At 34.1% G+C, this 15,595-nt stretch overlaps 2 protein-coding genes across 6 annotated transcripts in view; one reads left to right on the top strand and one right to left on the bottom strand.

The window, feature by feature from the left end:
• LOC123678284 (E3 ubiquitin-protein ligase lubel) overlaps positions 1-11,351 on the top strand; it is a 26,384-nt gene extending 15,033 nt beyond the window's left edge. The window contains exons 10-23 of one of the 4 annotated variants that reach the window (XM_045615257.1): positions 79-341; positions 394-567; positions 821-991; positions 1,149-1,262; positions 1,399-1,662; positions 2,120-2,327; positions 2,396-5,610; positions 5,757-5,954; positions 6,127-6,411; positions 6,473-6,562; positions 7,544-7,891; positions 9,521-9,678; positions 9,942-10,110; positions 11,201-11,351. In XM_045615257.1, the coding sequence (XP_045471213.1) occupies positions 79-341; positions 394-567; positions 821-991; positions 1,149-1,262; positions 1,399-1,662; positions 2,120-2,327; positions 2,396-5,610; positions 5,757-5,954; positions 6,127-6,411; positions 6,473-6,562; positions 7,544-7,891; positions 9,521-9,678; positions 9,942-10,110; positions 11,201-11,230 (5,687 nt within the window). In that variant the 3' untranslated portion in view covers positions 11,231-11,351. Of the gene's footprint in view, positions 1-78; positions 342-393; positions 568-820; positions 992-1,148; positions 1,263-1,398; positions 1,663-2,119; positions 2,328-2,395; positions 5,611-5,756; positions 5,955-6,126; positions 6,412-6,472; positions 6,563-7,543; positions 7,892-9,520; positions 9,679-9,941; positions 10,111-10,554; positions 10,724-11,200 lie in introns of all 4 variants that reach the window. The other 3 variants (XM_045615258.1, XM_045615256.1, XM_045615259.1) reach the window with 3 other exon arrangements.
• Positions 11,274-15,595, bottom strand: LOC123678286. 2 transcript variants are annotated; one of them, XM_045615261.1, is made up of 5 exons: positions 15,198-15,594; positions 14,091-15,131; positions 12,926-14,037; positions 12,079-12,331; positions 11,274-11,911 (listed from the first exon to the last, which is right to left on the bottom strand). In XM_045615261.1, the coding sequence occupies exons 1-2, from the start codon at positions 15,318-15,320 to the stop codon at positions 14,166-14,168; spliced, it is 1,089 nt and encodes a 362-aa protein (XP_045471217.1). In that variant the 5' UTR covers positions 15,321-15,594; the 3' UTR covers positions 11,274-11,911; positions 12,079-12,331; positions 12,926-14,037; positions 14,091-14,165. The 2 variants fall into 2 exon arrangements, with proteins under 2 accessions (XP_045471217.1, XP_045471218.1); XM_045615262.1 differs by having other exon boundaries at positions 12,926-15,131; positions 15,198-15,595.

The raw sequence follows: 15,595 nt of genomic DNA, 5'->3' as shown, positions 1-15,595 counted from the left end.
CTGTTGTTCATCGGTGTTCATTTAGTTATTTGTTGTGTTTTAGTGTTAGTTAACCATGTTCTTTTCCTGTTTTCGCAGGAGAAGATACCAAAGTATCGACCAGTGAGAGTGAAGTGGAAAGAAAAAGCCATTCAACGAAAGTGGATGTGCCGAAACTTGATATCAATATTGATAAAGAACAAGAAGTAGAAAGTAAAGTTTCACTTAGTGAGGCAGTTTCACAAACTTCAGATAATGTGAAAGGACAATCGACTTTTAAAAATAGTGAAAGTGACTCTGGAGTAAAAATGATGAGTACCTCCACTGGGACATCCCCACCACCACAAAGTGCTTCCACACAAGTAAATATTATAATTTTTCAATGGGAGAAGTTTTTTCATTTTATCCTTCCAGACATATGAAGATGTTCCTTTGGATAACAACAGGGTGGGCAGGAGCAGACCTTCAAGCCGCAATTTCAAAAGAAATTCACAAAGGTCTCGCTCACTACACGATTCTTCGAGAAAAGGGTCACAGTGGTCCCTGTACAGGTCTTCTAGCAGACATTCGTTCACCACAGATTCTCAAGTAAGATAAATATTATTAATTATTCAGTAGCTAAGTCATAAATAATACAGGTCTGAGTAAGCTGTACTGAATAATACCGTTTGGTGTGATTTCTTTGAGATATATTATACCTCATTCACAAAGGGTTTAGTGCAATATTTCAAAGAATGTACTCGACTCACTCGTAAATTTTATCCCACTTCAGGGAATATTTTTATGAAATATTATTGGTTTTTTTTGAGGAGGTTGTTAATGTGAATCGTCTCTTTTTCAGAGTCTACCGGGAAGTAGGGAACACAGTCCTTCCCCATTTGATTACCCTGATAACGTTTATTTTGAAAGAAACTCTCCGAGAGAGAGAAGGCCTTTTGCCTCCCGAAGATCTTCTTTATCTGATGTGAGAAGACCAGAAGTTCGCAGAAAATCCTCGAGGGATATTTACATGGTGTGCATATAACGTGTTTTGTCTTTTTTTCCTATTATTTATTGGCTGTGAAGGGCTTTGATTTTTAGAGTGCTTGTTTTATTGGAATCTGCAATTTCATTTTCATTGAACTCCAGTTTATACTGTTTGTCTGTATTGTATGAATAATTATTTATAGGATGGTTCCAAACCTTATTCGAAAGAGAGTAGATCCGAGTATGGTCCAGACAATGTAATTCATCGCCACGATACTTACAAATCTCAAGGCATGGAATTAGTGAAGCTCTTGAGGGTGAGTTTGGTTAGGCTATGTTGTGTTGATGAAGAATGAGTTGCAGAAATTTACATAGAGATATGCAATTGTCAGGATAATTTTATCAATCCTTTCCCCAAATTTTTTCGTTAATATAATGCTATATTTTTTGCAGGAAGCTGAACAGTACAAATTCAGCGCAGACGAAGTGCAAATCGCACTGAACCAATGCAAAGACTCGAATCCCATAGAATGGCTGAAACAGAATTGGCGCACTACCATAACCAGCGTAGTAACCCTTGCCACACAAATGGGCAGGGAGATGCCAATGAATATAATCGGAACCATTTCTGAAAAGGAAGCTCGTGAAGCCTTGATCCTCCATAAGGGTGTATTATGGCCCGCTGTAACAGAATGTGTGGAGCAGAGGCAGAAAAAGGTAAGCAGCCTTCAGCCAGTTAATAACATACCTACTAAAAAGTTTGCAAGTGCTCGTTCCAGTAGATATACAATTTTCTCGCAATATCTATAATTTTATGATTTTGATCTGCAAAAAATCAGCTTGGCTTGACTGGTGGAAAATTTGTGGTCAAATTTAATTCTGCTTGTTCTACCGGCCTTAGACACGATAATTTTGGAAAAGTCCTAGATACTCAAAATTTCCACGATACATTTGATGTGCGAATGCGCATTTTAAGCATTCATCATGCATGCGCCCATTGCGTCCTTGGGTACCATATATACCCAAATACTGGTCTGTGATCTCCAAAGGTGCAATTGGCGCATGATTAATAGCGCTTTCAAATCCTCCTGACTGATTCAATATTCTACCGTAATTTTGTTGCATCGAAAAATAGATATACCTACATTTTCGAAAAATAAACTTTTTCTTCCAGTATGCAGACATAGCCTCTCGAGGAGATTACAGCAGAGAGGACATAGTCACTGTTTTGACTGCTAATCATGGAGATCTGGAAGTGGCCTACAATGAGCTAAATAAGACACAATTGAAGCCGTTTTTGATGAGGATTTGGGGTCCACCTGTAGGCACTGATAATGACTCAGGTAACGAGGGGGTTCTACTAGAAAATATGAGGGGTGAAGGTGAGTTAAATACTCTAAAAATGTTTTCAGATATGTATTAAATAAAAAAATTCTTGAATGACCTCTAGCCATTCCCGTTTCAGATTTGGTTCCTTTGGCAAAAGAAAATAAACCAGCAGAAACAGCGGTGAGTTCTCTATCCGACCTTTTAGCCATAAAACCATCCCTAGCCTCCTCACAAGTAAGTACAGCTCTACAAGATATAAGTATCTCCCCTTCGACGAGCAACGAACATTCCAATTCATCGACAAACCTCACAGAAGAAATAGCCCTTCTCGAAACAGAAATCACTAGAAACTTATTGGACCTCAACGAATTCAACGACAATATGGAAAAAGAAATACGAGGTAGAGAATCTACAGCAAATAAGGAAGGTTCGGAAAATTTCAAAGATTACGATTTGTTCGGAACAAGAAAAAACGCAAATAATAACAAGATTTACGTTGAGAAAAGCAGTACCGTTATACAAGTTTTAGACAGTCCCAATGAAGATGTAGATCAAGAAAAAAAACCTGATTCTGAAACAGAATCCGATGCTTCTGAAGATGATAATATCAATGAAGAGTTCTCAGACGCTGTAGAAAATATTTTAGAGTTGGGAAATGATCGTTACTTTGACCAGATGCCTGTTCAAAAAACGAGCGTCAGTACTCTGAATATTGTTCTGAAAAACAACACAGATCATAGTGGTCAGAATAAGGAAAGATCCGAAGAAGAATTTATGGAAAGCTTAACTGGAATAGTACTTAAAAATGATTTCCAAGAAGATTACTCAAGTGAATTGAAAACTCCTGCTATTGGAATTGAAGACAAAATAAATCAACAACCATTGTCGGATCCGTCCATAAGTTCTAATAATGCAGACGAGAAGATATCATATATAACTGCAGGTTCTCTCTTAGGAATGCAGAATGTTGATGATCTACAAAATAATAATGTAGTTATGGAAGAAAGTCAGGAGACCCATGATGGAATTTCTAATTCAAAAAGAAATTCTCTTAAGGGTGGAATAAAAGTACAACTCCCTCAAAATTATTCTACAATAGTTACTTCTTCAATTATAATTCAAAAAAATGAAGATCCAATAGACACAAAAAGAGAAGATAAACTTCTTGAAAAGAACAACTCATATGGATCAATAATGGAAACAGACACAAGAAAAGAAAAAATAATTGATGCAAAGTCTGAGAATAATGATTTAGATACATCAATGAGAAAAAAAGACACAAGTAAAGATGATAAAATGCCTGAAACTTCTCCAAAAAACGAAAATGAAGTTATTGAAACCTCAAAGCAAAATGATCCGCATGGATTAATTACAGAACAAGGCTCAAAGAGAGATGATAAAATCGCAGCACCTTCTGCAAAAAGCAATTTCCAAGAATCAGTTACAGCAAGCACGAATATTCATAATGAAAATGATAGAACTAACATCGAAATGACGAAGGATCAAGCTCAATTTGAAAATAAATCAGGAAATGAAAACATCAACCCAATAATTTCAGAAGAGAAAATCGCTGAAGTTCCTGTTCAGGATTCTTCTAAAAAAGATATCGAAACATTTACTAATAAGACATCCGAAAATGATCCAAAACCGTTAAAAAAACAAGAAAGTATTGGTAAGTTGGACATCTCTTCAGTAAAAGTATCGGTTAATAGTACTGCTGAGGGAATGGAGGCCAATGAAGAAAACAAAACTAAAGAATATAATCCAAAGGTTGATCAAAACGACATTAGAGTTCAAGAGCCATCTACAAATGATTCAATTGAAGCACCTCAAAATGGAAATGTGGAGAAAGATACAGCTTTGAAATATAGACGCTTTTTAAAACTAAAATTGCCTAGTGTTCGAACAAGACGTCCTATTAGACCTAAAAAGAAATCAAAAAGTTCCGTCAGAAAATCTTCCTTGTCATGTATGAACAATTCTTCAGAAGACGAGTCGAGTTCCGAAATAAATGACACCCAAACAAAAAATATAGAAAGAATACCTGAACACAATCCTGTTATAGGTGAAAAAACGAACGACGAGAAAGCAGAGATAAAATGCTCAGAAATTAATGATTGTGATAGTGATATAAATCAACATATGAACGAGTGTAAGGATTGTGTTATAAATAGTGAATTAAAAAACAATCTTGAAGGTAAATCTGCAAATGAAGGAACTGTGTCAACATTGACAAAAAATGCAGAACAAATACCTAACTTGGATGGAGAAAATTTGATTCAAAATGACACACCTGAAAAAACTTCGAGTTTGAAAAGGAAAAAAGGCTTCCGAAGAAAAAACAATCTCAGCGTTAATGTTAAAGTTGGAAATTTAGCCAGGATACAAGCTGGTGAAACTCCTGATCTAGTGGACGACGAAAAATCATGTTTGCCGATAGAAATGATTTCAGAAAAACAACTTCAAACATTCACGTCTACTCGGAGTGAATCAAACATAGATGTTAATGATAAATCAAAGAAACAAACAACACCAAAAAGTCCAGGGTCTAGCCAGAATTCGCTCATACCGGTACCTAAAAAATCGAAAATACCAATAGCAACTAGACAGAATTCAATACCAAAAGCTGAAACCAAACAGGAAAAAGAGAGTAATGTAAGTAAGATTCCTGTGAAAACAACTTCAAATACCACCACAAGCAACAGTAAACCATTGAGGACTTCTAAAAGCGAACCAAAAGATAGTTCAGCTAAGGATAGTGTACAAGTATCAAGAGCCAGAAGTTTGACCCCTAACGACGTGAAAGCTAACAAACCAGAATCTCAAAAGGATAAGCACAGACAGAGGCAAAGCTTCGCTTCAAACAAGATGAGCTCTTTCGAGTCTACCAGCTCCAAACAGTATTCCTACACGAAATCCTTGGATAACGACAGTGATTCTTCAGTATCCGACAGCAACGTCGAGGACTTGCTGGAATATTCGGACGGTGACAATTACGAAGAATTCGAAGACGAGGATTACGAGTCTGCCCATCAGCCCACGTCGGAGGAATACGATCAGTTCGAAGAAAAGTTCAACAGGCTCAACGAGAAGTTAGATTTCAATCTGTCGGAAATAAGCGCAAGGGTGGAGGAACTGACCAGTAATATTAGCCAGCAGAGCGACGATTACAAGCCAAGTCATATGTATCTTGACGATACTTGCGAGTCTGAAGAAGCGGTAGAAGAACCGGAAGTGGAGGAGGATGTTATAGATGAAAGATTGACGAAGATGGAGATCTTAAATACTAATTTACAGGTGGAATTCAGACAGCCAACTGAGAGTGAGGAGAGAGAGGTAAGAGTAGGTCTATAAGGGAAGGGACTGCTTCAGATTTATTTTAACCTTTATAATACAGGAGACGATGAATATCATTTCTGGCGATTAAATATAGTTTTTCATTGAATGTTATACAAGTAACTCTATGTTTCTCCCTTATTTAGCGACAGGCTAGAAGATTTTTAGCAGAGGGACAGGTTACAAGCTATCAAGAGGCGGAGCTAGCTGCCAACCTCATTGGACTGAAGTTTTCAACGGAGGAAGCGCTGGAGGCTGTGAAAGATTGCAGCAGTTTGGATGCAGCTATTGCCTATCTTCAGCAAGAATGCGAACTCTGTGCTGGAAAGTACCCCATGAATAAAGTAATGCAGTTTTGTCATATTTTCCTTTTTTTTATATTTCTTCTATAGAACAACGTTTCTCATTTTTTTTGTCAACATTTCTGCTTAAATAATTCATTGATTCATATTCATAACGATATATCTTTCAGTGTAATCTTTGTTATGATTTAATCAACTTACCATTATTTGACAGATTGTATCTATGTTAAAATGCGTGCATAGATGCTGTTTCGACTGCGCGAAAAACTATTTCACGATTCAAGTAACCGACCGAAGCATCATGGATTGTACATGTCCTTTCTGCAAACATCCTGAATTGACCAGCACGGAATTATCAGAGGACGAACTTTCGGATTACTTCTCGAACTTGGACATACTGTTGAAAGGGATCTTGGAAACGCAGGTCCACGAATTATTTCAACAGAAGTTGAGAGACAGGACTCTTATGCAGGATCCCAATTTTAAGTGGTGTGCTCAGGTCAGAATAAGAGAGAATAATATTCTCAAAATAGCAGAATATTAAATTCGATGTTTTGCAGTGCTCTTCTGGTTTTTTCGCAAATCCTAGGCAGAAAAGGCTGATGTGTCCAGACTGTAAAGCTGTAACTTGTGCTGAATGCAGACGTTTGGTGAGTACATTTATACAGAGTGAGTCCCAAAGTTGTACATTAATTCCTCCCTTAAAATGAAACACTTTTATATTTAAACCATTTTTCCTGATTACCATATATTTTGGACATTTCTTTCTCTTTATGATATTAAACAACTCTTCTCTTCAGTTCTTTATATCTCTTATATTCTTGCAATCATCGTAAGGCCATGATAGTTTTCTTAATGACTTTCCAATTTTAATTTTTGCATTTTCGATTAACTGATTTGCTCTATGTCCACTTAAGTCTTGGCCTTTGCCTTTCACTTTTGCTATTGGGCGATATATCGTTCTACTTTAAAACATTTGTTTTTCAAAAAGTTGAACCATTTGAGCTTTAGTCATCTATGCCGAACTAAATTATAACACTTTTTTCAAGCTCCAATTTTTAAGCTTTTACAATGCATCGATTTCGTAACTTGAACTGTCTATGAAGTGATAAATCATTGAAGGACTTGACATTTTGAATGTTTCTCATACAGTCGAAAGTACAGTGACTTCATTAAGATGCATCTTAGACTTAATAAACCACTGCCCTATAGACTTTAATGACGTCGTAATCGAAAAATTCCGAGGTATAAGATATGTATAAGTAAAACAGCTAAGCAGCTATGTTTTCCTCCTGTAACTCAAGTAAAGACGATAAATACCCCTAAAAAATTGAAAAACTTTAGCGATCAATGGGGAATAGCCATTTCAGCTACAATGCACCAAAAAAATATTCAAATATGTGTTCTGCTTCAAAAGTTTCATCTACTTTGAACACCATATACATAACTGGGAATCAACGTGACCAGAGTCTTCTGATAAGCCTTTATTATCAAAGGCATAAATGTGTACAAAAAACAATGCTAATATTTGAAAAGAACCGCTAACCATTTTTCATACATTCGGGTGCCTGGTCCTTTGTGATAAACTTTTTGAGACATGCGTTATTGAAAAATTTGCGGTGTTCTTTCAGTGGGAGAAACAACACGAGGGCATCTCCTGTGAGAAGTTCGCCGAGTGGAAGGAGGCAAATGACCCCGAAAACCAGCAATCTGGCGTGACTAAACATCTGCAAGAGAATGGCATAGATTGTCCCAAGTGCAAGTTCAAGTACTCGCTGGCCAAGGGAGGCTGCATGCATTTCACATGCACCCAGTGCAAACACGAGTTTTGTTACGGGTGCGGAAAGCCATTCATGATGGGCGCAAAATGCGGACTAAGCGCCTACTGCGGAAAGTTGGGCCTTCACGCGCACCATCCCAGAAACTGCCTCTTTTATTTGAGGGACAAAGAGCCGCAAGAACTGCAGAAACTTCTCAAGGTGGGTATTATTTTTGAGCGTTCGTTCTCAGAACATATCGCTCAATCATTTCATCACAATGTCATCATATTCGGAAGAGCCAAATTTTCTATGGAATCATTTTTGCCCCTACACGAAAATCTGCCTCAGTGAATTTGGCTCAATTTTGATATGTTTTAGTTCTTAATGGGTTAATCAAAAATGTCTTTAGTCATAAAGCTCAAAAATAGACAGTTTTCGAGATATGAAAATGGATTTTTCCTGCTCATCAGAGAACTCTCTTTTATGATTTGATGAAATTTGAATGTTCGGCGCCAAGAACCCAACTGAGAAATGATCTTCTTCAGTTATATTAGACACCGCCATACACTGTTCCACACTGGCTATGAAATGAGATACAAAATATATTCTCTCTTCAAAAAATTTTCTCGAAAATGTGAATTATCCTGGTATTATCTTGTAGAATGAAAAGATGTATGAATATCTTGGAATTTGTATTCATTTCATAGACAGTGTGGAGCAGTGTATGAAAAATTATTGATGGCGGTCCTGATATAACTGAGGAAGACTTTTTCTCAGTCAAGTTTTGGGTGTCCAATATCCAATTTCTATCCCATCAAGAACTACAATATATCAAAAATTCACCCAAATTCAAGGGAACCCATTTTCCTAACTAAATGTGCGGAGTCCTTCCATGATAAAATATAGGACCAGTGAAACGCGAGATATGGAGATGATCCCACTTGCATGCTCAACGCTATATCTATGCATTTGAAATGTGTATCAGACAGAATATCTTTACCAAATTTCATTAAAATAGGATGAAAGTTGTAGAAGTTATGAGGTCGTTACAAAGATTCGGTGACACATAGACCGACAGAATGAATCCAAATTTGTTCAGAATGGTCTGAAATGAAAATTCTCGAATATGGGATCAAAAATTATTATGATTCGTACCTAAGATGTCTAAAAACCAGGTGTATGGACTGATTAGTTTTTGTTTTGCCAATTTTGAGAATATTAGTCAAGCTCCGTTATGTCAACTGTAGGTAGCGCTATCAACAAATTTAGATTCTTGTTATTTATTATTTATTAGTTTTGTGTCATTAAGGACCTATATATGTATATCTTTCATTATAGTTATGATCTATGGATGCAATTCTTGTAATTGAAATACCAATAAACTCTCTCTCTATTTCAAATATTTGAATTCATTCCAGTAAACGTTTCGTGTTTTGTTTCACGACTTTGCACGATCATACTCGGTTACACATCGCTTTTGATTGGTCAGTATCGGGTTTTAATTAATGTATCCAATCAAAATCAACGGAAAAAATCGAACTGACAAGTATGACATTGCGGCGCCGCCACGAACTAAAACTAATATTTTCAATTTGGTCGAATGCCATTCCATTTCCCATTCAAAAATTGAGGAGTGCATTCACCATGTTTTTAGACATCTTATTCGTACCCTTTGATACGAATTCATTTGTTAGGCACAGAAATTTCAAGGATAAATATAAAAGACGTTTGTGTCACAAAAATAATTGGACAATTGTCGAAATTACCGCCCTTTCATCAGAAGATCAGATGTAGCATATGTTGCATCCACTCTGTTTTTCCTTCTCACGATAAAAATTTCCTTTAAAGGATCACAAGATTCCATTCGATACTGAAATCAAATCGAACAGAGAAGATCCAGCGTCGAGGTTAAAATGCTGCATACCACTTCAAAGAGAAACTCCCAATGGTCTAATAGACACTGTTTGCAATAATGAAGTGTTAGCTGGGCAAGCTGGATTGTGCAGGTAATTATAAATTTCAAAACGTTACATTCATGGAGCTCATCCTTTGTGTACAATGTTGTCTCATGGATATTTTTTCTATTATTAAAGAGGAACAAACCTAGTAAAAATAATAGTCTAAACACTAATAGAAAAATTATGTTGGTCAGTATTTTTAAGCCTTGGACGTCACAGGACTTCAGTTCAGTCAAAAAATCAATAATTATAGATGAACTTTCGTTTTGTGATATCTTACCATATTATGATCACATCTTAAATTATTTTAGGATGCACTATATCGAATATCTTTGTTATGTAATAAGAAAAAACAAAGTAGATCCGATACATTTATTAACAGCAGACGATTTAGAAACAGTTGTGAGAAGAGCAGCAAAAAAGTTGCCTCCAAATGCATATGGAACGCCTAGAGATATGTATCGATTTAGACTCTCACAGGTACTATTCATAGATTTGAGCTTTATCACGACACATGCCCCTGATTTCCATGACATTGCATGTTGATTGATAGAGCTTGAAAAAAATTTTACTCATGTTTCCCCGGGAGCATGTGCTGCACATCATTTGAAATGGGCAAAATCTATAGTTGCATTGAATGTATTAACAAGAATTATCTGTATTTTTTGTATTTGTATTCTGAGCTACAAAGGCATAGCCTCAGCTCTTAAGATCAATTAATAATAATAAATAAATAATTGAATTTTAAATTTTGGTCAATGAAGAATCCAAAATTTGAAGAAAACTTCTCAACTTCAACTATTCTGACCAACCACGTAATAATGTGCACTGTGTATTATATCATATTAGAAATTAATACATTAAAATGCAGGTTCAAGTGTCTTACCTTAGAAAATTACTAATGACATGTTTCTGTACACCCAGGCTTCACTACACCGAATATTTAGTTGGGCTCATTGGCAGGCACAAGTTGGACCCAGTATCAATATTGGACTTGGCCGAGGTTAGTCAAGAGTTTCGAAGAAGGGGAAAAGAACTGCCTGAACGATCTCCCTCTTGTAATGATCAACAATATAGAGAAATATGTATGAAGGTAGGTTGTCTGTCAATGGGCCCAATTGGAAAGCTAATAACTCTAATAAAAAAAATGGGTTGAAAAAAATAAAGTATGAATTAGCAAATTAGTGATGAATTTAATTGAAAGATAATGAATGAATTAACTGTAGCGACAAATAAGAATTGATGTGTTGCCTATCAAAAAAATTTTATGTGAAACGTAATTTTTATAAATCATTCTTAATTCACATACTTGAGAAGCTGCATTTGTGGATTTTGAATATGTATATATGGTTTCCTCACCAAAAACAAAAGGCTTTTGGATTCTTCACTGAGTTAAATAATATTAAATTGATGATTAAATGAAAATGTTGAATTTGACCTTAAGTTTTCCTAGTGTAACTAATGAGCTATTTAACCAAATCTAATATTTGCCTACATGTTAAATTTTAGTCAAACGCCTTTTTATCTTGCAGACTTCAAATAATCCTTTTAATTAATACTCTTTTTTCAGATCGTAATGGAACAAATACCACTGGATTGATCCCTTGATATTATATTATCATGTGAAGAAATTATTCTACTGGTTGATTTTTATTTTTTTCATTTATGTAATTATTCAATCATAATTCCACATAACAAAACAATAAAATATAAAAATATAACATTCTTTCTTCTTAATTTCTAATATTTTTACATCCTGAACTAATTGAATTTGTGCAAGTCATGTACTAGCATCATTTTTAAATGAACCTCATAAAGTGTCCAAAAAACTACTAAGAACATTTGAAGCGGTAATTTTAGTAGAACTATTAAGTAAATTATTCAGATTATTTTTCTGTTTCAGATTAGCTTGCCTATTTTTTTTCTCCATTATTTTCATTTTTGTAGATAATACAGGTGGTGCTACTTCTTTTTTTCTCTGCGACTTCTTCTTTTTTTTCTTATCCCCAATAGTTCCAATTACATTATACTTTATTTCATTGTTCGCTTTTGGTTCTTCCTTATTCTCTTGTAAAATGTCCATTACATTTTTTTTAATATTTTCTTTCGTTTGTGTTAATGACATAACTGCACTTGGTGTCAATCCAGCAAATTTGTCTTTCCCTTTTTTCTTTTTCTTTGGTAGGACTGGTGTTTCTTCATTTATTTTCTTTTCAATTTTTTCCACAGGAAATGTCACCCTCAAATTTATTTCCTTATTGCAGAAATTGCATGTTTGTATCTGAAAAATTAAATTTGAACTGAATGATGAAATTAGGGTGAAAAAACAGATATCATTGAATGTGCCAAATAATATTAGAATTCATTATTGAATTAGGTAATGAATTCCTTCCTGCTATAAATTGAAATAGTGATGGGGAGGATCAAATAACAGCTTTCTAGACTTACCATTGTATTATCAGTAGACCTTTTTTTCAATAAGGTGCTAAACTTTTTCTGATAGCTAGTTAGATTTTGGCCTGCATCAATTTTCCTCAACATTTTTCTGGTGAATCTATCAGGCTTTCTTTTTGGCTGCAATTTCATATTTGGAGGGTATTCTGAGAAATTTAAACAGCATCTTGGACATAGAACCGTTGCTTTAGTTATTTTAGCAGGTAAAGAAGTCTTTTGTACCAGTTCACCTACTCGACTTCTTATTCTAAGGAAAATCAAAACAATATGAAAACAAATTTTTAAGTTAAGGCTGATTTATGCACCATTCCTAAGAACTAAACATAAGAATTCAGTGGCGTTTATGCGTTGTTAGTTCTTAGTCAAGGAAAGCGCACGTGCTTAAACTACTTTCTATTTGTTTTATACTTACTTATACTACTGATGTTTGACATTGATATTGATTGTGAAAAAATAAAATTTAATTTTTTTCACATACACCGAACATTAATACTAATAACGGAACATAAAACGATAGAAACTGGTACTCGTCAATATTGAAATTCTATGCAGCACATGCGAATTTCATTATTCTAACTAAGAGCTCAGTTCTTAGTTAAAAGTTGGCCATTTTTCTAGTCTCAGTGTTAGTTCTCAGGTTAAATGCATAAACGCCCTCATTGATTTGTTAGCATTCAATTCGTAGTTCTTAGTTTTAATCTTAGTCCTTAGATCTTAGGAATGGTGCATAAACCATTAGTGTTAGTTCTTAGGTACAATAGACCATCAGGTCGCAGTGAAACGAAACATCCTTAATTAAATCTTAGTCCTTAGGTAAAATGCATTCTTAATGAGTACTTACGTTATCGATGACTTTAGTACATTAAGGTTATTTGGAAGAGCATCTGACAAATTAAAGAGATATTTAATATTATTTTCCATTAGACCATCTTCGGAATCCATGGTAAAGTGAATTCGATTCGACCAAAACTAAATGTATATATCTTTTAACTTTATATTTATTATCAATTCGCAATGAATGATTGAATCTAGGTTATGTCACAAAAACAGAAAATATAACCTTCTCTATAGTCTATATTCTGTGGTTATTCCATAAAAATAAAAAAGAAGTGTTCCATTAATATGGTCAGGTAAGAATTTCTTGTGAATGATTAGTGGATCGGATGCTGTAATTTGAGACGGAAAATTTAAATCAATTTTAGAGCCACCTGGGACGAATCGTGAAATATTGTTTGTTCCAATCTGCAATCAAAAACCGATAATAAATAGAGGTTTTAGCATAAGTGGACTTTCCAATCACAAACCACCAACCATTTATTTGAAACATATTTCCGTAAGATATTTCCTTTTCGAGATTTTTAACTGATTCAAATTGAAAAATTTACCTGGTAATATTGATTTTTAGGATAAGGATAGATAGGATAGGTTGATAGGTATAATTAACTGAAGTTCGAAAGAGACATTATTTATATATTTTATAATTACATATAATACTGGGAATATAAAAACAAAGAACAAGTTCCATATTTCAAAAACAGGAAATATTCACAACAAAATCAAATAGAATATATCCATAATATCAAAAATATCATGTTTAACAGAAAAAATTCAAGTAATTTTTTTGGCATTATTCAATACTGTATCTGCCAAGTATATTTACAAATGAGTTAAAACATTTTAAAAATTCAGAGATTATATTATCTATGAACATTTATAAATTCGGATTAGTACAATGATAATCTGATATTTTCACAAAGGAGATGTGATACTTCAGTAGATTGAGAAATACTAAAAAATGTAACATCTACTCTCCACAAAACAATATTACCACAATAATTTTATCCATGTTGTATAATAGGTGGAATATAAATATTTAGAGAAAATAATTATTTCCTCTTGTTGGCTTTTCAATTCTATTTCAGATATCAAGCTTATACATAAATAGCTAAAAACCTGAAGATAAAACGGTCTAGAATAATTTTTCTCATAAACTGATTATTACTTACTAGTTATTATCACATCTCCATTGCATAAATTTCTCAGTTCATCATTTTTTTTCAATTGACATTGTAACCCTAACATCAATAAAGAGCATTGTGGACCTTAGCACGGTGAGCTTTTAAATATCCAGGTGTTTTGAAATAACGTGGGCATTCCTTACATTGGAAACTTCTGAGCATGAATTGTTTTTTGAGATGAGGATTTATGTAGGGATTCCCTCTGGTTCTACACCTTATACTATTTTGAGAAAACTTCCTGTGACAATCTAATTGATTTAAATATCCCAAGTCTTCAATGAAAGGAAACTCATTATCACAAACTATATTGTTGAGGCTATCATGATCTACCATCTCTACATTTTCATTTTTGATTTGCACTTTTTCTTCTTTTTCATTACAAGGGCTTTTGAAGTTTTCATTATCCTCATAATCTTCGAACATTTCAGTTTTCACTTTAATATCAGGTTCTATAACAACTTCTTCAAATGGTATTTCTTTTATCTCTTCAGGGACTGTATCCAACATTTCATCTTCTTCATCTAAATAATTACTATTTTCAATAATATATAAAACAGTTCTTTGGAAAGCTGAGAAGTCCCTTTTGAAAAAACCTTCAGAAAATTGAACTAATTTACTAATTGAAGATTCTTTCGACTCTGAATATCCAAAATCAAAGTTTCTGGTGAATGTGATTATATTTCTTAGACCACCTCTCTGCAAGTCATTTGATTTAACTATATCCAATGTTTTTCTCCTTGAAATATTCTTACAAGATAAAAGAGATTTCAGTATAGAAGTACCATTACTTTTTATTACCCTATCTTGTATTACCTCCTCCGGTAACTTTAAAGGTAGAAGAGTTACCGTCAATTCTGAGTTTGTGAATATTTCATTGGTAATCTTATCAGAATCACTTATCAATTCTGACAATATTCCTTGTAAGAGTTTAGAAGATTTTTTACACATTTTATGGAAATCATATGATACTTTCAGTTTCTTAACGCATAGAGTACATATTTTGGTGGACAAGCTTTCTTTGCTAATAACCTGTGACAAAAAAATCAATAGGTCAAACTAGATGAGTTAGTCAATAGCAACTTTGAATATATTTACAATTGTTGTGCATTCTTCTAGTTTCTGACTCAGTTTAATATAATCTTCATCGTGGCTTTCAACATCTATCAATTCAACATTAGTTCTCATACATATGCGGCAAAATTTCGCCAAATAATACATTATTATTTTAAAACTCTTTAGATATCAATCATACGTATCGTATGTCAAAATGTCACCTGTCCTAGTATGTACTTTGCGCAACATGACATCAAAAACAAAGAGAAACGTCAACCATTTTCTAATATTTCTTTGAGTAGGTATGCGACGTTTTAAATTTTTTCAAGGGGAAAAGCTTTCTGCGGCTAAGCTAACAAGAGAATACTGGATGTCCTGTACAAGTCTTCTCAACGTCTTCAATCTAGTATAATATACTTATATATATATGTTATAACTTA

This window comes from Harmonia axyridis, chromosome 4 (assembly GCF_914767665.1).
Source record: "Harmonia axyridis chromosome 4, icHarAxyr1.1, whole genome shotgun sequence".
Lineage (NCBI taxonomy): Eukaryota > Metazoa > Arthropoda > Insecta > Coleoptera > Coccinellidae > Harmonia > Harmonia axyridis.
Note: the sequence above shows the minus strand (reverse complement) of the source record. Positions and strands in the feature narration are given on the sequence as shown.

Excerpts from the sequence above, each read along its gene's own strand:
- LOC123678286 (XM_045615262.1), bottom strand. The coding sequence starts at position 15,320 with ATGTATTATTTGGCGAAATTTTGCCGCATATGTATGAGAACTAATGTT. Across the intron at positions 15,132-15,197 it reads TAGAAGAATGCACAACAATT|GTTATTAGCAAAGAAAGCTT; the intron begins GTAAATATATTC and ends TTTTTGTCACAG.